Here is a 27049-nt window from a genome sequence, read left to right as displayed (position 1 = left end):
TATCAAGGTACAGGTGATCCTCGACTTACAATGGGGGTTACGTTCCGACGAACTCATCGTAAGTCGAAAATATCGTGTCAGACGTGATATGCTAAATTAATAATAAATAACTACAGTCATTGGATAAATAAATCAGTATTAAAAAGTAAATAAATTAATACAAGTTATGGACTTCCCATCTTCATGCTGGGTAATTATCTTAACTTTCATTCTCAAAGCAATTGCTTTTGCAGAATCTTAAAGTTAAAATATCACTAGCGCACTCAGCTCACACACTGAGGTCCAGAGTTTGAATCTCCTCCGGTAAGGCTGGAAAACATTAGGGACGTGTGTCCATAAGACACCTGCCGTCCATGTTCACCCATCAGTATAAAATGGGTACCTGGGTGTTAGCTGACTGGTGTGGGTCACATCCTAGGACAAAACTGACCTAATTTGCCCAAAATGCTCAGCATAACAAGCGGCTTTCTATTTAGCAGTAGGTCATTGATGTCAGCTAGGCCTGTATACCTTGTACATGTACTTGTAGTAAATAAAGATGTATTATTATTATTATTATATTATATTACAGCCTCTCCTCACTTAGTGACGTACTCGTTTACCAACGACTCGGACTTATGACAGCCTCTCTGGCTAGCGTGCATACCTAAATAATGTATATTAAAGCTGATTCTTTCTATTCTGATTATTACATGTATATAGTACATTACTGTACAAACATTTAAAATCATACCAGGAATGTTATAAATGGTGCAAAGGTGACATTAAAACAATATCAAAGATGGTTGACACAAACCCACTACCATTATAGTATGCTCCTTACTTAGCAACGAATTCATTTACCGACATGGTCTTAGGAACGGAACTGTCGTTAAATGAGGAGAGGCTGTATTATTATCAGAAGTCGAGGAACACCTGAATGTTATTCCATAGTAATGCAGAATATTATAAAGTCATAGCAAAACACTACATGATAGCCAGTTTATCTAGGCCAATTTTAATTTATCCCTTCAGCTCAAGACGATTATTATACAGTAGGTTATATTTCTGCATAAAATGGATGGTCTAACAGATAAAGTGGGGCTGGAGCTGGAAAACTCCATAGGATCATACAACACTATGCCAAACTCCTGTACAACACTGTGCCACTCTCTTGTACAACACTGTACCACAATCCTGTACAACACTATGCCACACTCCTGTACAACACTATGCCACACTCCTGTATAACACTATGCCACACTCCTGTACAACACTATGCCACACTCCTGTATAACACTATGCCACACTCCTGTACAACACTATGCCACACTCCTGTACAACACTATGCCACATTCCTGTACAATGCACACTTCTGTACAACATTGCCACACATCTGTACAACACTATGCCACACTTCCATACAACACTATGCCACACTCCTGTAAAACACTAGGCCACACTCCTGTACAACACTATGCCACACTCCTGTACAACACTATGCCACACTTCCATACAACACTATGCCACACTTCCATACAACACTATGCCACACTTCTGTAAAACACTATGCCACACTCCTGTACAACACTATGCCACACTCCTGTACAACACTATGCCACACTCCTGTACAACACTATGCCACACTCCTGTACAACACTATGCCACACTCCTGTACAACACTATGCCACACTCCTGTACCAGTACAAGGTGCACAAAAAATTTAAAAGATAAACTTACCCAAATACTACACATTTCGTCAGGATCAGATACTGATTCCAACACGGCTGTTTTGGCAGAAATTTCTGTCAGTTGACCAACAGCTCTCACTTTTTTTGACTTCCATTCTTTTACTGAGCGGACAGCTTCCAACTCTTCCACACTTAATGGGACGTAAGGGGCCAGGATTGCTGACCGACGCATTTTGACTACTATATCCACACCATCACATTTAATAATATCACAAAGATTAATAGTTCATGTCCAATTCTAGATTTCCCTTTATGGTTATTGGGGTATTCAAAATAATTATTCCTTCTTCACAATTATGAACAGTTCTATGCACTCATATTGTATATTTATAAAATTCAGCTCCATAATACACAAATTCTGTCATGTTCAAAATGTTATATAAAGACACTGTACATTATTTCTGCACCACTGACCAAAAGCAAAATCAAACACCTTCCAAATGTATTTTAAGGTCACGTCAATAAAAGTCTCATCAGTCATGTGCCTGTATTTGATCAATATTTACACTCATTCCCTTAGACTAGATAGTTTCATGTGCTTTCTATGTACAGTATTAGAGGATTAAAATTATATAGAATTAATTATAATTACAGCTTTTAAGATATATACCGCATAATGTTCTACAAATGTCATATATTATACACTGTAACTAAGAATTTCAGTACTGTATTTTTCAGTTATTCTATATTTTAGTTCTCCTGGCTCTTCTTTGCTTGCTGCGGAACTTGTTGGTGCTGTTCATTTTGCTCTTCCCATGGACGAGGCCCTCGCACATTCTTCCAGTTATTGATATCAATCTGCCAGGTCAAATTTTAGAATAAACATTTGAAATAATGATTTAAAGTACAGTTTTACAGTAATCCCCCCACTTCATGCCTGTTCACCTGGTAAAATCTCATGTGGTAACTGTTTGCTTATTGACAAAGGTTATGTTAGCTCAAAATTATGCTTGGCAATTACCTGTTCCCTCTTTTCTCCCTCCAAGCAACTCTTGCACAAAGAGGCAAGTCCATCTCCCTCCAGTGGTGGCCAGGCTCACAAGATTGGCTATTGTGGGATGTGTGGTATACTAGAAAATTACTGCTATATTTTTATGATGATTAGTATGATTATTATTTTCAGAGCAAGAAGTGGTGGAGGCTCAACCCTTCATCATTTGCAAGTAAGTTTTATTTAGGAACAGGTACACGTAAGTACAATTATCATACACAGTGTAAATTACCTAGGATAACCCCATAAAAAGTCAAAGTGACTTATTTCCATTGTACACAAAACAGACTTTCTTCCTTGTTGTACTCAGAAAAACCATACAAAGTAAACTGGTCTGAAAAAAATAACTGGCCTAACAAAACTGTAATCTTGACATCTTTTTATCACCATCAAAATGGTGAACAAGATGCAGCATTTGTAATATGAGCAAAAAGCAATGGTAAAATGCACTGTAATTTTTTTTTCAGTAACAGGCCATGGGAATGAGATTAAAGAGGTAATAAAAAGCTATCACCACTGACAAATTAATCAATAAAGACTGGATACCATAAGCATGATTATACCCCTGTACCTACAATGACTGTAGTAGATATGAGCATAGTTATATTCCTGTACCTACAATGACTATAGTAGATATGAGCATTGTTATATTCCTGTACCTACAATGACTATAGTAGATATGAGCATAGTTATATTCCTGTACCTACAATGACTACAGTAGATATGAGCATTGTTATATTCCTGTACCTACAATGACTACAGTAGATATGAGCATAGTTATATTCCTGTACCTACAATGACTACAGTAGATATGAGGATAGTTATATTCCTGTACCTACAATGACTACAGTAGATATGAACATAGCATATATATTCTTGTACTTTCAATGAAGAATGGATACCTATTCTGCACCTACAATGAAGACTGGATACCATGGGCAGAGCTATATTCCTATGTCTACAATGATTAGACATGAGCATAGCTTAAATGACTCTCCAAATATCATCACAGCATTTAACATGCATTTTTGGCACCAGAATTTATGTGAATACTTCAAAGCTGGAATCACATTTTATTATAAAGGGAAAATGGACCCCTTGAAAAGTGTTCTGTAGATATGATCCTTTCTAGAAGCAACTCATGATACTAATCAGGGCTTTCCTGTGCTTTACTTTGTTTTAAATTTAATACAAATTACAGAACTGCTTTAAATCAAGTTATCTGATGAGTAAATGTGATAAAGACAAATAAAGTAGGACATGGACTCTTAATTAAGTTGTAATAAACCACTGTCAATGAATAAACAGAAGGGTGGACGAGGGGCTCAAACCAAGGTCTGTAAACTGACAGTCCGTTGGACTGTCAGTTTATCAGACTGCAAAGGAAATGCTAACGATAGTGCTGGCATTTTATAGTGAACCCATTATTACCAATTGATCGAAGTGGCTGTGGAAATAATACCATTGATGTCACAAAGAAAAAGAAAATTCCTCCCTAACCTAAACATTGCACAAATACAGGTACATCTCTGCCGACACATTTAATTCGGCCTCTTTGCTTATGAGTGATCATAAGCAGAGAGACTCCTAACACCCTCGAACAGCTGCAGTAATAATGCCACCACTAAATGTACCAAGCTGTCCATTTTGCGGTAAATTTTTTCTGTCTTGAGCTCATATGTGACACTAAACAAAACATCACCCAAAATACATAAATCATTTCTGTACCTTACTAATTTTTTCAAATTCTGTTTCCAAAGTGACTTCAGATTGATCTTTCATTTCGATTCCCATCTTCTCCGCATCCTCCTTTGTGATGGTTTTGCGATTTCGAAAGTCATACCTAACAAGAGAAGTGAAAAGGATGTCAATACCCTGATTAACATAATAACATGTACTTTTCTTTTAAGAGAATACTATAAAAGATGTGCTAATGCTAGGACATAGAGATCATTATGAACAACTACCAGAACCATCCTCATTTTAACCCTTAAACGGTCCAAACGTATGTATACGTTTACTCTCGTAGCGCCCCAAATTTTTTGAGGAAAAATAAATCTTTTCTTTTAAAAGGAAAAAAGAGCATATGGTACCCAGGCATCCCCAATTATTTTAATATGGCACACAGTGAGTGTGCACGCCCATTCTCTCATGTCTAGGTGACTCAGGCTTATTGTGGCAATGTTGAATGAATGACAAAGAAAACGTATATATACGTTTGGGGCGCTACGCGCGTGAACATATATGTTTGGACCGTTTAAGGGTTAAGAAATGGGATTGCAACATTAACTCAACACTATATATTCTATCTTTATACAGTGCTAGAAAAATAATTTTGTGCACACTGTGCTCATCTAGTGTTTGCATGGGTTGAGTCATGGTTCCTGACCCTACCTGTAAATTCTTATTTATCTATTTCACCAACTTCTGGCCTCCAGGGCCAGAGGTTGCTCAATCGGTCCCCAGTACTATTTACACAATCTCTTGCTTTTATAATTCAGTTACGTGAAATTCTCATTTCACATACCGCAGTTATTTTTTTTTAAGGAGTACAGGACCAACTCTTATATTTTCTCTCCACCATACAGGCACTGTCATCTGCATATTTTTTAACCACTACCCAATTTTTATCTCCATTATACAGTGGACCCCCGCATACCGATGGCATCACATAACGATTAATCCGCATACCGCTTGCTTTAATCGCAAAAATTTTGCCTCGCATACCGCTTAAAAACCCGCTCACCGATTTTCGTCCTAGACGCGTCCAATGTGCGGCCTGAGCCACGCTCACATGTTCCGCTGGTGGCATTGTTTACCAGCCAGCCTCCGCGGTAACATCCAAGCATACAATCGGAATACAGTGGACCCCCGGTTAACGATTTTAATCCGTGCAAGAGGGCTCATCGTTATGCGAAATAATCGTTATGCGAATTAATTTTCCCCATAAGAAATAATGGAAATAAAATTAATCCGTGCAAGACGCCCAAAAGTATGAAAAAAAATTTTTTTTACCACATGAAATGTTAATTTTAATACACACAAACTGAAAAAGGCATGCACAATTACATGACACTTACTTTTATTGAAGATCTGGTGATGATTGATGGGATGGGAGGAGGGGAGAGCATTATCTTCTTACTGTTTAGAAGGGGAATCCCCTTCCATTAGGACTTGAGGTAGCAAGTCCTTTTCTGGGGTTACTTCCCTTCTTCTTTTAATGCCACTAGGACCAGCTTCAGAGTCACTGGACCTCTGTCGCACAACAAATCTGTCCATAGAGCTCTGTACCTCCCGTTTCTTCAAGACTTTCCTAAAATGGGCCATAACATTGTCATTGAAATAGTCACAAGCACGGCTTGCAACAGCTGTGTCAGGGTGATTTTCATCTATAAAGGTTTGCAGTTCAAACCACTCTGCACACATTTCCTTAATCTTTGAAGTAGGCACAATGGATTCCACAACTGGCATAGGCTTCTCAGGGTTAGCCCCAAACCCTTCAAAATCTTTCTTAATTTCCATACTAATTCTCACCCTTTTTACCACAGGGTTGGCACTAGAAGCTTTCTTGGGGCCCATGGTCACTTATTTTCCAGAAACACCACCGAAAACACTGTAATAATACGAAATATTCCGAGTGTATGCTTGGATGTTACCGCGGAGGCTGGCTGGTAAACAATGGGACGGCCGGCACATGTGAGGGCACATTGGACGCGTCTCGGACGAAAATCGGTATGCGGGTTTTTAATCGGTATGCGGGGCAAAAATTTTGCGATAAAAGTAATCGTTATGCGGAAAAATCGCTATGCGATGCCATCGTTATGCGGGGGTCCACTGTATTTCGTATTATTACAGTGTTTTCGGTGCTTTTTCTGGAAAATAAGTGACCATGGGCCCCAAGAAAGCTTCTAGTGCCAACCCTACAGCAATAAGGGTGAGAATTACAATAGAGATGAAGAAAAAGATCATTGATAAGTATGAAAGTGGAGTGCGTGTCTCCGAGCTGGCCAGGTTGTATAATAAACCCCAATCAACCATCGCTACTATTGGTGGTACAGCTGCTGCTGCTGCTGCACTGTCAGCTGCTGCTGCTGCTGTAGCATCGTCTGCTGCTGCTGTAACATCGTCTGTTGCTGCTGTAGCATCGTCTGTTGCTGCTGTACCACAGTCAGCTGCTGCTGCTGCTGTAGCATCATCTGCTGCTGCTGTAACATCGTCTGTTGCTGCTGTAGCATCGTCTGTTGCTGCTGTACCACCGTCAGCTGCTGCTGCTGCTGTAGCACTGTTGTTGGTGTGGCTTATTGAGAATACCAAGAAACAATTAACCCCAGAGGATTTGCCACCCAGGATAACCCAAAAAAGTCAGTGTCATCGAAGACTAACTTATTTCCATTGGGGTCCTTAATCTTGTCTCCCAGGATGCAACCCACACAAGTCGACTAACACCCAGGTGAACAGGGAAAAATGCCTGGAACTAGTGCTCATATTGGTGAATTTAAAGCCAGCAAAGGTTGGTTTGAGAGATTTAAGAATCGTAGTGACATACACAGTGTGATAAGGCCTGTTCTGGAAGAAAATACCAAACAGGACCTACAGTACTCAGGAGGAAAAGGCACTCCCAGGACACAGTGTCATCAGTCATTGCTGCATCTTCAATAAAGGTAAGTGTCATTTATTCTTCATTTAGTAGAGTAGTACATGCACAATATATATCGTGCATGTACTACTCTACTATTGTGCATGTATCCTTCTCTTTGTGTGTAGGAAAATGTATATTTCATGTGGTAAAAAATTTTTTTTCATACTTTTGGGTGTCTTGCACGGATTAATTTGATTTCCATTATTTCTTATGGGGAAAATTCATTCGCATACCGATTATTTCGCATAACAATGACCCCTCTTGCATGGATTAAAATTGGTATGCGGGGGTCCACTGTATGTGCTCATTGCAATCTGTCTGATCATCCCTGATCAGACAGACTGCAGCATCCATATTGAACACTGAGGTTCAAGCAGTAACAGTCTGTTTGATCTGAAGATCAACCCGGTTTGATCATGGGAGAGCTGATACAGAGCCAATGGCAGGTACTTGGAAAATCCTAGAGAGAGTGGTCCCTTATCTACACACGGAAATCACTCCCTACGAAAGCAAAAAGAATCAAAAGGTGGTGCAACACTCCCCCCAATGAAAAGCAGGGGTGCCATGAGTACACTAAGATAATGCAATAAGTGTCAGGGGCCCAAGACTGTCCAACTGCCTCCCAGCATACATAAGAGGGATTACCAATGGACTCCTGCCTGACTTCAAGAGGGAGCTGTACAGGCGCCTAAATCAGTTCCCGACCAGCTGGGCTGTGGTTTGTACGTCAGTCTGCACATGGCCAGCAGTAACAGCCTGGGCGATCAGGCCCTGATCCACCATGAGGCCTGGTCATGGACTGGGCCATGGGGGCACTGACCCCCAGAACACCCTCCAGGTATACTGTACCTCTAGTTGTCATATCCCAAATTGCACATCTGTAAATTCTATGTCTACTAAGAGAGTCCTACCTTCAACATAGGCTCTACAGATCCTAACCTTATTACAGCAATCTTTGCCTAAAGTTGTGCTACATGATTCCTATCTCCACAATTATTACATTCATTGAAAGCACAAGATAAGAATTTGTTCATATTTTTAACCCCTGAGAGTTAGCCACCCAGGATAACCCAATAAAGTCAGTGTAACACACTGGAACCTCGGTTTTCGTACGCCCCAGTTTTTGTAGGATTCGGTTTTCAACGATCTTTTCCGTCAAAATTTTGTCCCAGTTTTTGTACATCACCTTAGTTTTCGTACAGTTGACAATGGTCTGTACCGAACGCGTCCGCCTGCCCGCCAGCGCCACTCAGCCACTCAAACTCCAAGTGACTCAGTCTGCTTTTGTTTAGCGTTGAGTGAGCATTACCCCGCGCGTTCAGCCGAAACATTTCATAACAATTGTGGCCAGAATGTGTCCAAGAAAAGAATTTTGAGGCTGACCCTGACGACCGTACGCCTGTTGTGGAATCTACATGTATTGTATCTTTGGGGAAGCCCATGGGGTTGGATGTGAGTGGCTAGGATGTGGAAGAGTCAGTGGACGATCACAGGGAAGAGCTAACCACTGAAGAGCTGCAACACCTTCAACTGGAACAGCAACAGACAGCAGTTAAGGAAACTGCTTCAGAGGAGGAAAAAGAGAGAGGGGAGAATGTGCCTTCTTCAGTGATTAAGGACATGTGTGTAAAGTGGAGCGAGTTGCATAGTTGCGAGTTGCAGGCATAGCTGTTGCAAGCTATGTCTGCAACATGTTCAGTGACAATGCCTTGTCCCATTTTAGGCAAATCTTAAAGAGATGCCAGAAACAGACCTCTCTGGACATATTTTTTATGTGACAGGGGTACAGTGACTCTCAAGCTGGTACTGGTGCCAATAAAAGACAAAGAAGGGAAGTAATCCCGGATAGGGCCATGATACCTGAAGTCCTCTCCCCTCCTTGCCGTCTTCCATACGCCAACAAGAGTCTTCAGTAAAGGTAAAAGTGATGTTAAATGTTCATTTATCCATTTCATTAGTCATTTATATTTATTTCTTCATTTTCTGTATGTAAAATTATAGTTATTCTCCATAAAATGTACTTTTTGTTAATATTTTTGGGTGTCTGCAATGAATTAATTGGATTTACATTATTTCTTATGTGAAATATTGCTTCAGTTTTTGTACAATTTGGTTTATGTCAGACTTTCTGGCATGAATTAATCATGAAAACTGAGGTTACACTGTATTGGGACCGTCTTATTTCCATTGGGGCCCTTTAATTTTGTCCTCCAGGGATGTGACCCAAACAGTTGTCTAACACCTAGATGCCTACTTATGCTAGGTGAACAGGGGACACAGGTGTAAGGAAACATGTCCAACAGTTCACCCAGGATAGATCCCGGACACTCAGTGTGCGAGCTGAGGTCACATGGAATAGGATGAAAAAAATTTTCCTGGGGAGAGGCATGGTTGACAAATAGGCAGCAGAGAGTTTGCATAAATGGGGAGAAATCAGAATGGGGGCACATCACAAGCAGTGTTCCACATAGGTCAGTGTTGGGCCCCTTGTTCACAATTTACATAGACAACATAGATGAGGGAATAAATAGCAATATAAGCAAATTTGCTGATGACACCAAGATAGGCTGTCCAATTCATTCTAATGAGGACATTAGAACACTCCAGGATGATTTGAATAGACTGATGCAGTGGTCCAAGAAGTGGCAGATAAGATAAGATAAGAGATAATATTTCGTTCGGATTTTTAACCCCGGAGGGTTAGCCACCCAGGATAACCCAAGAAAGTCTGTGCGTCATCAAGGACTGTCTAACTTATTTCCATTGGGGTCCTTAATCTTGTCCCCCAGGATGCGACCCACACCATTCGACTAACACCCAGGTACCTATTTGTTGCTAGGTGAACAGGACAACAGGTGTAAGGAAACGTGTCAAATGTTTCCACCCGCCGGGAATCGAACCCGGGCCCTCCGTGTGTGAAGCGGGAGCTTTAGCCACCAGGCCACCGGGCCAGCAGTTTAATATAGACAAATGCAAAGTTCTAAATGTTGGACAGGAAAATAACCATGCCACATATAAACTAAATAATGTAGATCTTAATATTACTGATTGCGAAAAGGATTTAGGAGTTCTGGTTAGCAGTAATCTGAAACCAAAACAACAGTGCATAAGTGTTTGCACTAACGTTAACAGAATGACTCACGAAATCGTAATGACACGATTGCAAACAAACCATACCACGGGCGGGGATAGAACCCGCAATCAGAGAGTCTCAAAACTCCAGACCGTCACGTTAGCCACTAACGTGACGGTCTGGAGTTTTGAGACTCTCTGATCAAGGGTTCTATTCCCGCCCGTGGTATGGTAAGTTAACAGAATCCTTGGCTTCATATCAAAAAGTATAAATAATAGGAGTCTTCAGGTTGTTCTTCAACTCCATATATCTTTGGTTAGACCTCATTTAGATTATGCTGCACAGTTCTGGTCACTGTATTACAGAATGTATATAAATGCAAAACGGATATAAATGGATATAAATGCAAAACATATAAAGGAGGTTGACAAAGTTGATCCCATGTTTCAGAAATCTTCCCTATGAGGATAGACTGAGGGCCCTGAATCTGCACTCTCTAGAAAGGCATAGAATTAGGGGGGATATAACTGAGGTGCATAAATGGAAAACAGGAATTAATAAAGGAGATGTAAATAGCATGCTAAAAATATCTAGCCTAGACAGGACACACAGCAATGGATTTAAGTTGGAAAAAATTCAGATTCAGTAAGGATATAGGAAAGCACTGGTTTGGTAACAGTTGTAGATGAGTGGAACAAACCCCAGAGTACCGTCATAGAAGCTAAGCATTGTGTAGTTTTAAAAATAGGCTAGATAAATACACGAGTGGGTGTGGGTGGGTGCGAGTGGCTTAAGCCGGTGAGTGAATTGGACCTGCCTTGCATGGGTCAGTAGGCTTGCTGCAATGTTCCTTCTTTCTTATGTTCTTATGTAATGGTCATACAGAGCTGTATGGTGCTTTGGAAAGAATTTCAAGCTGTTATTATTACAGTATATTGACAGGAAAGTGGTAAACTCTCAAGAGTCACACAACACCCGAGGAATGGGAGATGTGATAATCACACTTAATCTAAGATATGAAAAGGTAGCTCAAGTTCTTTGCATCAAGGAGTGTGTATTCAAAAATTTTAGAAAAATAGTTGAAACAATGTCATCATATTCTCTTTCTAATTCAAATTTAAAAAAATTATTCTGCATCTACATGTTCAAAGACAAAAGAAGCAATCCTGCCAGGGTACAACATATTTAATAGGCTTCCCTTTCACATTCATATGAGAAGGAAGTAGAGTACTTCCCTGGATGGTACGGTAAATACAGCACCTTTGTATACAGCATGCTAACTCATAGTTAGTGCATGTTACATGTACAGTCTGATCCCTAAATTCACAAACTTCCTAAGTTGTTTACTGTGCTTCAATTATCCAATGCTTTTACTAAACATCCATGCTCACTGGGTTTCCCACACCCAAATCTCTTCTCTCAGTGAAAGAAGTGGAAGTGCAGATGGGCATTGGCAGCTAGGGTAGGATAGAGGGAATCATACTTAATGCACAGCACTTACATATAGCATATGGATGAATTTCACAAGGAAATGTATATTCACCTTATCTGAGCAAATTTCTCAAGTCCAAACGATCCTCCCACAACCAACAAGAGAAAAGGAGTTCCAAACTTCATAAATTTACTTCGCATAAATTTGCTACCCATACCCAAATAGCCTGACTTGTATTAGAAATCTCCTGAAAAAAAAAAAATCCAGTATCAGACATAAATATTTGTTTTCATTCTGAGTTTGCTCAGCCAGCACTTACAAACATACATACTTTTAAAGCAGAATAAAAGTCACAATACCATGGCTGGAACAATTCACTATTAACCCTTTCAGGGTTTTCGACGTACTAGTACAGCTCATGCACCAGGGTTATTGACGTACTAGAACACCTAAATTCTAGCGCCTTCAAATCTAGCGAGAGAAAGCTGGTAGGCCTACATATGAAAAGATGGGTCTATGTGGTCAGTGTGCGCATTATAAGAAAAAACCCTGCAGCACACAGTGCGTAATGAGAAAAAAAAAACTTTGACCATGTTTTTGGATTAAAACAGCAACTTTGCACTGTATTTTCGTATGGTATTTATGGTTGTATTCTAGTTTGCCTGGTCTCATTTTATAGAATGGAAGACATATTACAGAAATTGAGATGATTTTGATTGGTTTAACAATGAAAAGTACCTTGAAATTGAGCTCAAAGTAGCAGAAATGTTCGATTTTTACCAAAGTTCAAAAGTAAACAAATCATGCCAAGCGTCCAATACATGTCAACTGGCGAGTCTAATATTCTTTCACAAGTGCGTTGATATTATTTATACCATTTCTACACTAATGCAGAATTCTGCATAACAGTAAATCTTCTATTTTTTGTAAGAATAAAAATTCAAAGTGGAAAGCAAAAGAAATATAAGAGGGGCCTGGGGATGTGGCTAACGAACAGAGAACTTGTTATTTTAGTGCCGGGAATGTTTATCTTGTTTATTCTGGACCCTATTTCGAAATTGGCATCTTCTGAAATTTGTGTGAAATTGGCAAAATTGCCAATTTCTAACCACTTTATTGGATAGTTGAAATTGGTAAATGGGTGGTTTCTTGTACTCATTCGATAGAAAAAAATGGAGTTCTAGCAAAATAAATATGATTTTTGTCGACTAGTACACAGGAATTGGCCAAAAATAGAGCTCAAAGTTGGCAAAATTACCCATACGTAAACATCAGCGAGACCGCTAACTTCGCGAGAGCATAATTCCGTAAGTTTTCCATAAAATTTCATACTTTTGGTGTCATTATGATTGGGAAAAGATTCTCTATCATTTCATAGGAAAAAATAATTTTTTTTTTCGAAAAATTTTCGACCCTGAGAACAAGTTTAGGAGAGGGCCTCTCTACCCTGAAAGGGTTAATCCATAATTTAGAGGAAATTGTACATGACATTTCAATCAATCCTGTACCATTATTTGGTCATGATTCAATGCAACATATCTTCTAGCACAATACAATATTGTATTTAATTTGCCTGTCAGTAACTGTTCTGAATTACCTACCTGCAGCTACAGAAAAGCTATATTCTGTAAGGCCATTCAGATAAACTATCTAAAACTATCTACCATAATTTTAACCCTCATCATACAGGTATTAGTGTTTATGCTACTTGTGACACCATTCATTAGTCTGCCCATTCAATCACTGTTCTCTTGCACAACTGGATGTTCAGTTTTGTATATCAAACTTTATATAGTATGTATTACTGTCAAGAAAACAATTTTGTCATCCAGTAGAGAAATACATACTAAATTTTATTTTTTTGCACAAAAACATGCAAAATCAATCACTCAATCAACCATTCAATCAATCAGGTAATCAATTTTCTTCCACATGAGAACCATACGTATTTAGTTTCAATGGCTCGGCATCGGATTTATCAGGTAGTATATAGACATAAGATCAGGGACAAGATAGGCCAACTCAAAAGTTACTCGGGTCAGCTCACGGACAGTGATAAGGAAATGTGTAGAATTTTTAACACATACTTCCTCTGAGTTTTTACACAGGAAGATACTAGCAATACAGTGGACCCCCGGTTTATGATATTATTTCATTCCAGAAGTATGTTTAGGTGCCAGTACTGACCGAATTTGTTCCCATAAGGAATACTGTATTGTGAATTAGATTAGTCCATTTCAGACCCCCAAACATACACATACAAACGCACTTACATAAATACACTTATATAATTGGTCGCATTGGGAGCTGATCGTAAAGCGGGGGTCCACTGTATTCCAGAAATAATAAATTATGTAGAACAGGATGATAATAAACTATGCACGATTAGGGTCACAAGTGACATGGTCCTTAGGCAAACAGATAAATTAAAACCTAACAAATCCCCAGGCCCTGATGAACTGTACGCAAGGGTTCTAAAGGAATGTAAAGAGGAGCTTAGCAATCCTTTGGCTAATCTTTTCAACATATCAGTTCAAACTGGCATGGTGCCAGATAAGTGGAAAATGGCAAATGTGATACCTATTTTCAAAGCAGGTGACAGGTCCTTAGCTTCGAACTATAGACCAATAAGCCTAACCTCCATAGTGGGAAAATTTATGGAATCAATAATTGCAGAGGCAGTTCATAGCCACCTTGAAAAGCATAAATTAATCAATGAATCTCAGCATGGTTTTACAAAGGGACGCTCCTGCCTTACGAATTTATTAACTTTTTTCACTAAGATATTTGAGGAGGTAGATCATGGTAATGAATATGATATTGTGTATATGGACTTCAGTAAGGCTTTTGACAGGGTCCCACATCAGAGACGATTGAGGAAAATTAAGGTACATGGAATAGGAGAAATTTTTCCTGGAGAGAGGCATGGTTGACAAATAGGCAGCAGAGAGTTTGCATAAATGGGGAGAAATCAGAGTGGGGAAGCGTCACGAGCGGTGTTCCACAGGGATCAGTGTTGGGCCCCCTGTTGTTCACAATCTATATAAACGACATTGATGAGGGCATAAAGAGCGACATAAGCAAGTTTGCCGATGACACCAAAATAAGCCGTCAAATTCATTCTGACGAGGACATCAGAGCACTCCAGGAAGATTTGAATAGACTGATGCAGTGGTCCAAGAAGTGGCAGATGCACTTTAATATAGACAAATGAAAAGTTCTAAATGTTGGACAGGAAAATAACCATGCCACATATAAACTAAATAATGTGGATCTTAATATTATGGATTGTGAAAAAGATTTAGGAGTTCTGGTTAGCAGTAATCTGAAACCAAGACAGCAGTGCATAAGTGTTTGCAATAAAGCTAACAGAATCCTTGGCTTCATATCAAGAAGCATAAATAATAAGAGTCCTCAGGTTGTTCTTCAACTCTATATATCCTTGGTTAGGCCTCATTTAGATTATGCTGCACAGTTTTGGTCACCATATTACAGAATGGATATAAATGCTCTGGAAAACATACAAAGGAGGATGACAAAGTTGATCCCATATATCAGAAATCTTCCCTATGAGGGCAGACTGAGGGCCCTGAATCTGCACTCTCTAGAAAGGTGTAGAATTAGGGGTGATATGATTGAGGTATATAAATGGAAGACAGGAATAAATAAAGGGGATGTAAATAACATGCTGAAAATATCTAGCCTAGACAGGACTCGCAGTAATGGTTTTAAGTTGGAAAAATTCAGATTCAGGAAGGATATAGGAAAGCACTGGTTTGGTAATAGAGTTGTGGATGAGTGAAACAAACTCCCGAGTACCGTTATAGAGGCTAAAACATTGTGTAGTTTTAAAAATAGGTTAGATAAATGCATGAGTGGGTGTGGGTGGGTGCGAGTTGGACCTGATTAGCTTGTGCTACTAGGTCAGTTGCCATGTTCCTTCCTTAAGTGAATGTGACCTGACCTGACTAGGTTGGGGCATTGGCTTAAGCCGGTAGGAGACTTGGACCTGCCTTGCATGGGCCAGTGGGCCTGTTGCAGTGTTCCTTCTTTCTTATGTTCTATGTAACTGGGAGAGCTACAGCCCACCCCACGCCACAAACTTACAGCTCCCGTCACTGACCTTCAGTTTATAAGATGCAGGGTAGTTTTTGGAGACATTTTATGGAAAAAATGCGTCTAATAAGCCATGAAATACGGTGTTCATTTATGTACAAGTATACACAAATACAGTTAGACAAATTATCATACATATACATACTGGTAAGCAAGATAATATTTGTTGGAATTTTTAACCCGGGGGAAGGTTAGCCACACAAAATAACCGAAGAAAGTTAGTGCATCATAGATGATTGTCTGTCTGAGTTCTAGTTGGGTCTTTCAATCTTGTTCCCCAGGATGTGACCCACACCAGTCAACTAACACCCAGGTACCTACTTACTGCTAGGTGAACAGTGATAGCAACGTTTCCACCTGACCAGAGTTAAACCATGGGAACTCAGTATAAGACGAGAACATTGCCAACCAAGCCATGATTATGAGTGGCATCCTGGGGTGGGTGGGTGGCATCCTGGGGTGGGTGGGTGGCATCCTGGGGTGGGTGAGGACAACATTAAAGGACCACTCACTGGGTGGTTAACCCTTCCCTGGGTTATCCTGAGTGGACTCCAGCTGCTGCTCTGGTTGTAGTGGCTACAGCTCTGGTTGTAGTGGCTGCTGCTCTGGTTGTAGTGGCTGCTGCTCTGGTTGTAGTGGCTACAGCTCTGGTTGTAGTGGCTGCTGCTCTGGTTGTAGTGGCTGCTGCTCTGGTTGTAGTGGCTGCTGCTCTGGTTGTAGTGGCTGCTGCTCTGGTTGTAGTGGCTGCTGCTCTGGTTGTAGTGGCTGCAGCTCTGGTTGTAGCGGCTGCTGCTCTGGTTGTAGTGGCTACAGCTCTGGTTGTAGTGGCTGCTGCTCTGGTTGTAGTGGCTGCTGCTCTGGTTGTAGTGGCTACAGCTCTGGTTGTAGTGGCTGCTGCTCTGGTTGTAGTGGCTGCTGCTCTGGTTGTAGTGGCTGCTGCTCTGGTTGTAGTGGCTGCAGCTCTGGTTGTAGCGGCTGCTGCTCTGGTTGTAGTGGCTACAGCTCTGGTTGTAGTGGCTGCTGCTCTGGTTGTAGTGGCTGCTGCTCTGGTTGTAGTGGCTGCTGCTCTGGTTGTAGTGGCTGCAGCTCTGGTTGTAGCGGCTGCTGCTCTGGTTGTAGTGGCTACAGCTCTGGGCCAGAACAGTGATGGTGCTACACGTGTTACGGATCACTAGGGTGACCAATATCAGACCTTACTTCCCGGGAATTAGGAAATTAACAATTACAAGACACAGGGGGTGTAATAACTTTTATAAGAGATGAAATAAGAGTCCAAAAGGCCTTGGATAGATATCAAAAAATGATTTTGATATCCCAAATAGAGAAGTTATTTTGTATGAAGTAGTTAAAACGGGTTCTGGTGGTCTACTGTTATAGTGGATACTTTATGTCTCACTAACAGAAACTTAGCTTTATTGTTTAATAAGTAAAAAAGTTTATTTAGGCACAAGTACACATAAGTACAATTATTATAGTGTAAATTACCTAGGATAACCCCAAAAAATCAGATAAAGTGACTTATTTCCACTGGAGTCCATGTAAAGTTGCTGATCTAATTCATGTTCTGTGACAGTGATCAGGGTCTTGCTGTAGTCGCTGTGCAAAACATTTTATGTACTACAGTGAGCTGAGATCATCAGGTCCTCCAAGATTATCTCTGGGTCCTGTGTTGGATGGTCGGCTTCATTTGCACATAAACGTATGGACGCTGGTCTATCTATCTATCATGCATATATTCAATAAGTTGTTCGCAACAGTTCTGCAAATCTCCTTGTTTTATAGTCCATCAGGTCGCATATGATAGCGGTGAAGCACGTGATTGTCGACATCATTTGACGGCTCTGTTCTCTTGGTCTACAGTGTTCTTCACTGGTGACTTGTGTCAGGGTAGACGTGTTGCAGGTAGTTTATTCCCTTAACATGGGACCTGCTGACTCCCCTTGTGAGGTGTCCAGAGCTGGATCAGAAACGGCATCACTTCCTCGTTGATACTTAGTAGTAATAATAATAATAATTATTTCTATAAGTACATATACAGGGTACACAGACCATAGCTGACATACTGCTATATAGAAAGCCCCTTTTATGCAGAGCATTTCGAGAAAATCAGGTCACTTTTGTCCCAGGATGTGACCCACACAACTAAGAGCGGGGTGGAAATAAATGGTATCAAATACCGACACAGTGGAAATATAAACACATATGTAGTATAATGTGATCCTTTATTGACAACGTTTCACCCACACAGTGGGCTGATAAATTAGACACATGTGCAACTCTTGGGTATCTTTATTAAGGAAACGTTTCACCACACAGTGGCTTCATCATTCTCCTCCTGTTCTTCATGCTTCTCCTGTGTATGGACTGATGAAGCCACTGTGTGGCGAAACGTTTCCTTAATAAAGATACCCAAGAGTTGCACATGTGTCTAATTTATCAACATGCCGGTTCTGTGAACCATTCATCTAAGAGCTGGGTTTTTCACGCTGACCAGGTGAAGCCTCTCTGGACAATGCAGGTTCCAGGCATGATGCTTCCTTTTGCAGTTCGGAGACCAAAGTTCCGTAGCTGCCTCTCTTTTCTTCAGTTTATCCAAGCAGTTCTTGGTCAAGTGAGACCCGCTGCAGATGTCGTATATTTCCTTAAACTGACATCAGGCGCTGAGGTGGCTGTACCTGCAGCACCTCAAAGGTTTGTAGATGAATGGTTCAGAGAACCGACATGTTGATAAATTAGACACATGTGCAACTCTTGGGTATCTTTATTGAGGAAACGTTTCGCCACACAGTGGCTTCATCAGTCCATACAAAGGAGAATCTTGAAGAACAGGAGGAGAATGAGGTAATCAGTCCCTCAACCTTGGTATTCTATTCAAGATTGATGGACTGACCACATCGACTCAAGGTTGAGGGACTGATTACCTCATTCTCCTCCTGTTCTTCAAGATTCTCATTTGTATGGACTGATGAAGCCACTGTGTGGCGAAACGTTTCCTCAATAAAGATACCCAAGAGTTGCACATGTGTCTAATTTATCAGCACCTCAAAGGTGCTGAGTTGTGCGCCCTAACCTGATATTTTTACCCGGTAACTTAAATCTATTTGTCACCTGTTATATGCATTGTAGTTCTGTGAGAACAAGTGGCGATTCAATGTTGTTCACCTTCTGCAGTACCTCATAAGACTGTGTTATGGGGAGTGAAACTAAACTTTCCTTTCAGGTTTAGGAACACTGATATGTTCAGGTTGTATTTCCTCTCCAGAAGAATTGCTACAGTATCCTGGGTGCCCTGGGGGTTCTTTGTTAATCAACCTTAATTTTCTTGTAGATGGTTTGGTTAGCCAGACCTACAAGGTAACACAGCTTTCCCTTAGACTTGCTTGTTCTTACTTCTTGCCAACCTTTACCATCCAGTATTTCTGTGGTTGAGATGAGCATTTCCTGTCCATACAACAGTGTATGTCCATACACCAGTGTATGTTCATACACCAGTGTATATCTATACACCAGTGTATACCCATACACCAGTGTATGTCCATACAACAGTGTATGTCTATACACCAGTGTATACCCATACACCAGTGTATGTCCATACAACAGTGTATACCCATACACCAGTGTATGTCCATACAACAGTGTATGTCCATACACCAGTGTATGTAAGACACATAGGCAACAGTTGGAAATAAATGGTATAAAATACCGACACAATGGCAACATAAACACAAATGCAGTATAATGTGATCCTTTATTGACTACGTTTGGCCCACACAGTGGGCTTTTTCAAGTCACAAACAGAACTACCTGGGGTGGAAGGAACGCGAGTATTTATAGTCCGGCTGAGGTCAGGTGAAGAATGCTGCATCTGATGATGTACCGAGTGGGGCTATAGAGTCTAAAAACTTGGGTAGCTTGGAAAGGAGATTGGATAAGTTTGTGAGCAGACCTTCTACAGTGTTCTTATGTGGGATAGCGATGAAGAAGTTTCTTGGCAAGTGGTTCAGCTATGTTATAGAAGCCACTATTCTGGTTAAAGTTGTCGGATATAGAAATAAGTGATGATTCCAGGATTCTTCGGTATTGAGTGTTTTCTTCTGTGGCGATAAGTCTTGAGTTTCTGTAGTTTATCAAGTGGTTGTGTGAATTACGGTGCCAGAAGGTGCCAGAAGTCGCCAGAAACTTACCACAGGTCAGCTGTTTTTAATAATCTTCCTGGCCTGCTAGTGTACTCGCATATAATCTAGTGATACCAGTGAATAGCAGAATACAGTGTTGTAGTAGCAACTAACCAGTATTATAATGGTACTTAGTGAAGTGGAGTGACTTTCATTAGTTTCTTTTTCTTGAAATACCAGACGTTACTGTGAATTTCATATAACCTGTAGTTACCAGCGGTCGCAATATACACAACGAGAAGCAATTATTACTACAGAAAAAGCGCCCTTCCTCCAAAATTTGCACCAGTCAACTATAGTGATAATATAGCTTTTATTGTGGTGGTCCAGGTAAACTCCAGGAGACGGAAAAAAAAAAATAGAGAAGCTAGATACAGCGATTGATAAACAAAGGTGGAGGCTCGACCGTTCGTCATTGTAGGAGTGCCAGCAGTCACCGGCTCTTCAACACGCAAGTTATACTTTTGTATCAATCAAATCACATATTACTCGGGTAGATAATTTCCAGTAGATCCTTCATGTGTTAGCTCAAATCACCGACCAGTATGGTTTAAATAAGTGACCCACTGATCAGATCAGATAGACTGGTCCGAACCCTTGACTGGTCCGAACCCTGGACTGGTTTCAAACGGTTTCGTTGTGCACCACCTAGCAGGTTATTAATAGAATATTCAAGAGGTTGCTAGTAGAATTGCAGTAAATAAACCATTCAAATCATTATGAAGCTGTGTGTAGTCTGTGGTCAGTCAAACAAACGGGCTTCCACATGCATAAATTGTCATTTCTGTGGAAATTGGTGTCACGCCCCTTGTGCAGATATCCAAGAACTAGCTACAAGCAGTATTAAAACAGGGAAGTGTTTTTGGGTATGCCCAAATGAGATAAATCTGTGGACTAAAATCACAAGGGTATTAAAAGAGGTCAACATCAAAGCTGCTTTCATAGAAAACCTGGAAGCTTTCTACAACAGATGGGAACATAAAAAGTCCGGGCTGAATGGTACTGCCCTTGATACTGGCCATGTAGTCAGAAACTGTAAGGCTGGAGATGATGTCCTGGTAGTCAGTAAATGGGGGGCTGATAGTGCTGTCCTGGGAGACAGTAATGGTGAAGCTGGAGGTGCTGTCCTGGGAGACAGTAACGGTGAAGCTGGAGATGCTGTCCTGGGAGACAGTAATGGGGAAGCTGGAGATGCTGTCCTGGGAGACAGTAATGGTGAAGCTGGAGATTTTGTCCAGGTAGTCGGGAATTATACGCAGGAAGGAATACATATGAATGACCGCATAGGGGACAGGAGCCATAGTAGGGAAACAAGTGTAGTCAAAGATAAGATAAAACCAATATTGCAAACTAGAAATACCGCAGGAAATAGCAAACAAGAGGACTCCACTAGCAATAGTGAGGATATATTACCAAAAACAAATGGTGGGAGCTCCATTGTTGGTGCTAGGGAGGATAGAAGTAAGACAGGGAAACATGCACCAACAGGGAATACAGTCACAGAAACCCAAGGCAAACGGAAACCAAGCCTGTGCACATACTATGCACTCGGTATCTGCTGGCATGGGAAATCTGGAAAAACAGATGGGACGTGCAACTATGACCACCCTAGGAAATGCCATGCCCATATGACAACAGGAAAATGCAAACTCCCTTCCTGTAAGCTTTTTCACCCTGAACTGTGTACCTCTTCAGTACAGGAAAGACTGTGCTATAATTTAAATTGCCAGGCATACCATCTAAAGGGGACAAAAAGATACAAAACATCCAGGCCATGGGAAAACCTGGGTAGCCACAGCCACTCAAGAGGGAGAGGTTTTTTAGTGCCAGGAAGGAAAAAAAACTGGCAGGAAATGGCAGAAATCGTACACCAAATCCAGTCATTCCTGGAGTGGAACCACAGTCGATGGCCTCCACTCCAAACCAACAGATACAGATACTAATGCCGGAAAAAAAATCCCCCCCCAGTACCAACAATACCACCAGTCCGATAACATTCTTCTTTGCAAATATACAGGGTCTAAAGCCAGCAACAAACAACAAAATACCTTTCATCCGTGGACTGCTTGCAGAGGCAAAGGCAATGTTCGCGGCTTTCACTGAGACCCACATAAAGGATCACTTGGACAATGAAATATGGATCCCAGGTTACAACCTATACAGATGTGACAGAGTGAACAGGCAAAAGGGGGGGGTTGGCCTGTACATTGCAGAGTCACTTGTTTGCACAGAACTGCTAAATGCCTCAAATGATGTAGTGGAAGTTTTAGCAGTAAAGGTCGAGAACCAAAACCTAGTCATTGTGATAGTCTACAAGCCTCCGGATGCAACATCCCAGCAATTCCAGGAACAGCTGTTAAAAATTGACCACTGTCTGGAAAACCTTCCAGCTCCTGCACCCAACATCTTGCTTCTGGGGGATTTCAACTTAAGGCACCTAAAATGGAGGAATATAGCAAATAATATTGTTGCAGTAATAACCCCAGGAGGCAGCTCTGATGAAAACTCACACTCACGCGAGCTTTTAAATCTCTGCACAAAATTCAATTTAAACCAGCAAATAATAGAGCCTACTAGACTGGAGAATACACTAGACCTCATCTTCACTAACAATGATGATCTGATAAGAAATATCACCATATCAAAAACAATATACTCAGATCACAACATAATTGAGGTTCAGTCATGTATGCGCGGAGCCCCAGACCGACATAATGAGATTAGTCACGAGGGAGCATTCACCAAATTCAACTTCAATAACAAAAACATAAAGTGGGACCAAGTAAACCAAGTCCTAACCGATATAAGCTGGGAAGATATACTAAGCAACACAGACCCCAACTTATGCCTAGAACAGATTAACTCGGTAGCACTCGATGTATGCACAAGGCTTATTCCTCTAAGAAAAAGGAGGAGTAGATGTAAAACAGAAAGAGACAGGCGCTCCCTTTACAGGCGACGGAAAAGAATAACAGAGCGGCTAAAAGAGGTCAATATATCTGAAATGCGTAGGGAGACACTGGTCAGAGAAATAGCAAGCATCGAACTTAAGCTAAAAGAATCCTTTAGGAGTCAGGAATCGCGGGAAGAACTAAAAGCCATAAATGAAATCGAAAGAAACCCAAAGTATTTCTTCTCCTATGCCAAATCAAAATCGAGAACAACGTCCAGTATTGGGCCCCTACTTAAACAAGATGGGTCCTACACAGATGACAACAAGGAAATGAGTGAGCTACTCAAGTCCCAATATGACTCAGTTTTTAGCAAGCCGCTAACCAGACTGAGAGTCGAAGATCAAAATGAATTTTTTATGAGAGAGCCACAAAATTTGATTAACACAAGCCTATCCGATGTTATCCTGACGCCAAATGACTTCGAACAGGCGATAAATGACATGCCCATGCACTCTGCCCCAGGGCCAGACTCATGGAACTCTGTGTTCATCAAGAACTGCAAGAAGCCCCTATCACGAGCCTTTTCCATCCTATGGAGAGGGAGCATGGACACGGGGGTCGTCCCACAGTTACTAAAAACAACAGACATAGCCCCACTCCACAAAGGGGGCAGTAAAGCAACAGCAAAGAACTACAGACCAATAGCACTAACATCCCATATCATAAAAATCTTTGAAAGGGTCCTAAGAAGCAAGATCACCACGCATCTAGAAACCCATCAGTTACACAACCCAGGGCAACATGGGTTTAGAACAGGTCGCTCCTGTCTGTCTCAACTATTGGACCACTACGACAAGGTCCTAAATGCACTAGAAGACAAAAAGAATGCAGATGTAATATATACAGACTTTGCAAAAGCCTTCGACAAGTGTGACCATGGCGTAATAGCGCACAAAATGCGTGCTAAAGGAATAACAGGAAAAGTCGGTCGATGGATCTATAATTTCCTCACTAACAGAACACAGAGAGTAGTCGTCAACAGAGTAAAGTCCGAGGCAGCTACGGTGAAAAGCTCTGTTCCACAAGGCACAGTACTCGCTCCCATCTTGTTCCTCATCCTTATATCCGACATAGACAAGGATGTCAGCCACAGCACCGTGTCTTCCTTTGCAGATGACACCCGAATCTGCATGACAGTGTCTTCCATTGCAGACACTGCAAAGCTCCAGGCAGACATCAACCAAATCTTTCAGTGGGCTGCAGAAAACAATATGAAGTTCAACGATGAGAAATTTCAATTACTCAGATATGGTAAACATGAGGAAATTAAATCTTCATCAGAGTACAAAACAAATTCTGGCCACAAAATAGAGCGAAACACCAACGTCAAAGACCTGGGAGTGATCATGTCGGAGGATCTCACCTTCAAGGACCATAACATTGTATCAATCGCATCTGCTAGAAAAATGACAGGATGGATAATGAGAACCTTCAAAACTAGGGAGGCCAAGCCCATGATGACACTCTTCAGGTCACTTGTTCTATCTAGGCTGGAATATTGCTGCACACTAACAGCACCTTTCAAGGCAGGTGAAATTGCCGACCTAGAAAATGTACAGAGAACTTTCACGGCGCGCATAACGGAGATAAAACACCTCAATTATTGGGAGCGCTTGAGGTTCCTAAACCTGTATTCCCTGGAACGCAGGAGGGAGAGATACATGATTATATACACCTGGAAAATCCTAGAGGGACTAGTACCGAACTTGCACACGAAAATCACCCACTACGAAAGCAAAAGACTTGGCAGACGATGCACCATCCCCCCAATGAAAAGCAGGGGTGTCACTAGCACGTTAAGAGACCATACAATAAGTGTCAGGGGCCCGAGACTGTTCAACTGCCTCCCAGCACACATAAGGGGGATTACCAACAGACCCCTGGCAGTCTTCAAGCTGGCACTGGACAAGCACCTAAAGTCAGTTCCGGATCAGCCGGGCTGTGGCTCGTATGTTGGTTTGCGTGCAGCCAGCAGCAACAGCCTGGTTGATCAGGCTCTGATCCACCAGGAGGTACTTGTTCAATTATAGTGCATTCTTCCTCAAGGAACTCGTTGCTGCAGATTCTGAGTGCACGCAGGAAGAAGCCTATAATTACACCACGTTTGGTTTTGGTGTCGTGGTGAGAGTAGAAGTGGAGAAGATCGTTTTGGTTGGTGGGTTTTCGATAGACTTTAAAACGAAGTTCGTGGTCAGCTTTGCAGAGTAGAACATCAAGGAAAGGAAGAGTGTTGTCGACTTCTTCTTCAAGTGTGAACTGGATTGAAGGCTCGACCTGGTTGAGCTTGTCTTGGAGAGCTTGAACGTTGAAGCGTTTAGGAGTTATGAGGAGAATGTCGTCAACATAACCCCAGGTAGTTCTGTTTGTGACTTGAAAAAGCCCACTGTGTGGGCGAAACGTAGTCAATAAAGGATCACATTATACTGCATTTGTGTTTATGTTGCCATAGGCAACAGTTAGAAAGTTAAGACACATGTGCAACATCTGGATATCTTTATTGTAGTAGACGTTTCGCCATCCAGTGGCTTTATCAATACAGATTCTAGGACATAATAGGAAGACAGTAGATCTGTCTTAACTTTCATATTGTCGGTATTTTATACCTTTCTTGCACAACTTGTCAGACACTGCAACATCATGGAATCTTGGTTCAGAGGACATCTACAAGACCTTCTTCACGGCTGCTGCAACTAACCCATCTCTTTGGGAAGGACCTACTTCCACTGGGGAATCCCGCCTACCAGTGACTGCCCTCGTCTGCTGCCCGTCCCATTCACTGACGCCTATAAAAAGCGCCAGTCTTCTTGCCTTTGCTCCAGACTCTCCTCCACCACGATGCTGTGAACACTAACTCCAAGGCCGAGGGACTGATTACCTCATCTTTTGTATATAGTTCTACTGTCTTCCTATTATGTCCTAGAATCTGTATTGATAAAGCCACTGGATGGCGAAACGTCTACTACAATAAAGATATCCAGATGTTGCACATGTGTCTTAACTTTCATATTGTCGGTATTTTATACCTTTCTTGCACAGGCAACAGTTAGGCAACTTTATTCCGAAACGTTTCGCCTACACAGTAGGCTTCTTCAGTCGAATACAGAAAGTAGGCAGGAACAGTAGAGAAGACGATGTAATCAGTCCATCACCCTTAAAGTCGTAGAATTTGAGGTTGTCAGTCCCTCGGCCTGGAGAAGTTCAGTTCCATAGTCAGGAACTATCTGAAGAACAAGCGACAGTGCGGAGACTTAAATACTGTCGGAAGGAGAGGTGCAGAGTAGTAGTAGTAGTGAGAATGTAGCCACTGAAAGGTCAGGTCCCTCTCAGATCCAACAATTCTCACTTGAAAAGTTTGTCCAAGGTGTTTTCTGTATCAAGATGCCAAGTGTTGCAGTGTCTGACAAGATGAACATCAAAATGGTATACAATACCGACAGGTTGGTAGGTAAGACACATTGCCTATGTGTCTGAACCACTTGCCAAGAAACTTCTTCATCGCTATCCCACATAAGAACACTGTAGAAGGTCTGCTCACAAACTTATCCAATCTCCTTTCCAAGCTACCCAAGTTTTTAGACTCTATAACCATACTCGGTACATCATCAGATGCAGCATTCTTCACCTGACCTCAGCCGGACTATAAATACTCGCGTTCCTTCCACACCTCCCTCCCCTACCCCCAATGCCTGGGCCTCCCCACGCACTTGGTCTACCTCTTCTACTCTACACACATCAAACACCAACACACAGACTACAAGCACTTCTCCTTCTACACCCACACTAGACTACAAAACTAACTGTCAACTTGCCACTGCTGCCCATTCTGCGATGGTAATCTCACAAGCTTACCAATCAGACTACTCACATGTCCTTAACCTAATCTTGTCTGCTAACAATCTTCCCTCTTTAACTATCCCTCCTTCCTGCTTCTCTTCCAAG

The 27049-nt window shown here is 41.4% G+C and overlaps 1 protein-coding gene across 5 annotated transcripts in view; it reads right to left on the bottom strand.

The window, feature by feature from the left end:
• The window catches only part of l(3)neo43 (cytochrome c oxidase assembly protein COX16 homolog l(3)neo43), a 30176-nt gene extending 12336 nt beyond the window's left edge, over positions 1-17840 (bottom strand). Inside the window, exons 1-4 of one of the 5 annotated variants that reach the window (XM_053792520.2) lie at positions 16494-17449; positions 4450-4564; positions 2692-2778; positions 1720-2528 (exon numbers count right to left, since the gene is read on the bottom strand). In XM_053792520.2, the coding sequence (XP_053648495.1) occupies positions 1720-1902 (183 nt within the window). In that variant the 5' untranslated portion in view covers positions 1903-2528; positions 2692-2778; positions 4450-4564; positions 16494-17449. The other 4 variants (XM_053792522.2, XM_053792521.2, XM_053792523.2 and 1 more) reach the window with 4 other exon arrangements.
• Positions 17841-27049: the final 9209 nt, after the last annotated feature.

This window comes from Cherax quadricarinatus, chromosome 81, assembly GCF_038502225.1.
Source record: "Cherax quadricarinatus isolate ZL_2023a chromosome 81, ASM3850222v1, whole genome shotgun sequence".
Taxonomy (NCBI): domain Eukaryota; kingdom Metazoa; phylum Arthropoda; class Malacostraca; order Decapoda; family Parastacidae; genus Cherax; species Cherax quadricarinatus.
Note: the sequence above shows the minus strand (reverse complement) of the source record. Positions and strands in the feature narration are given on the sequence as shown.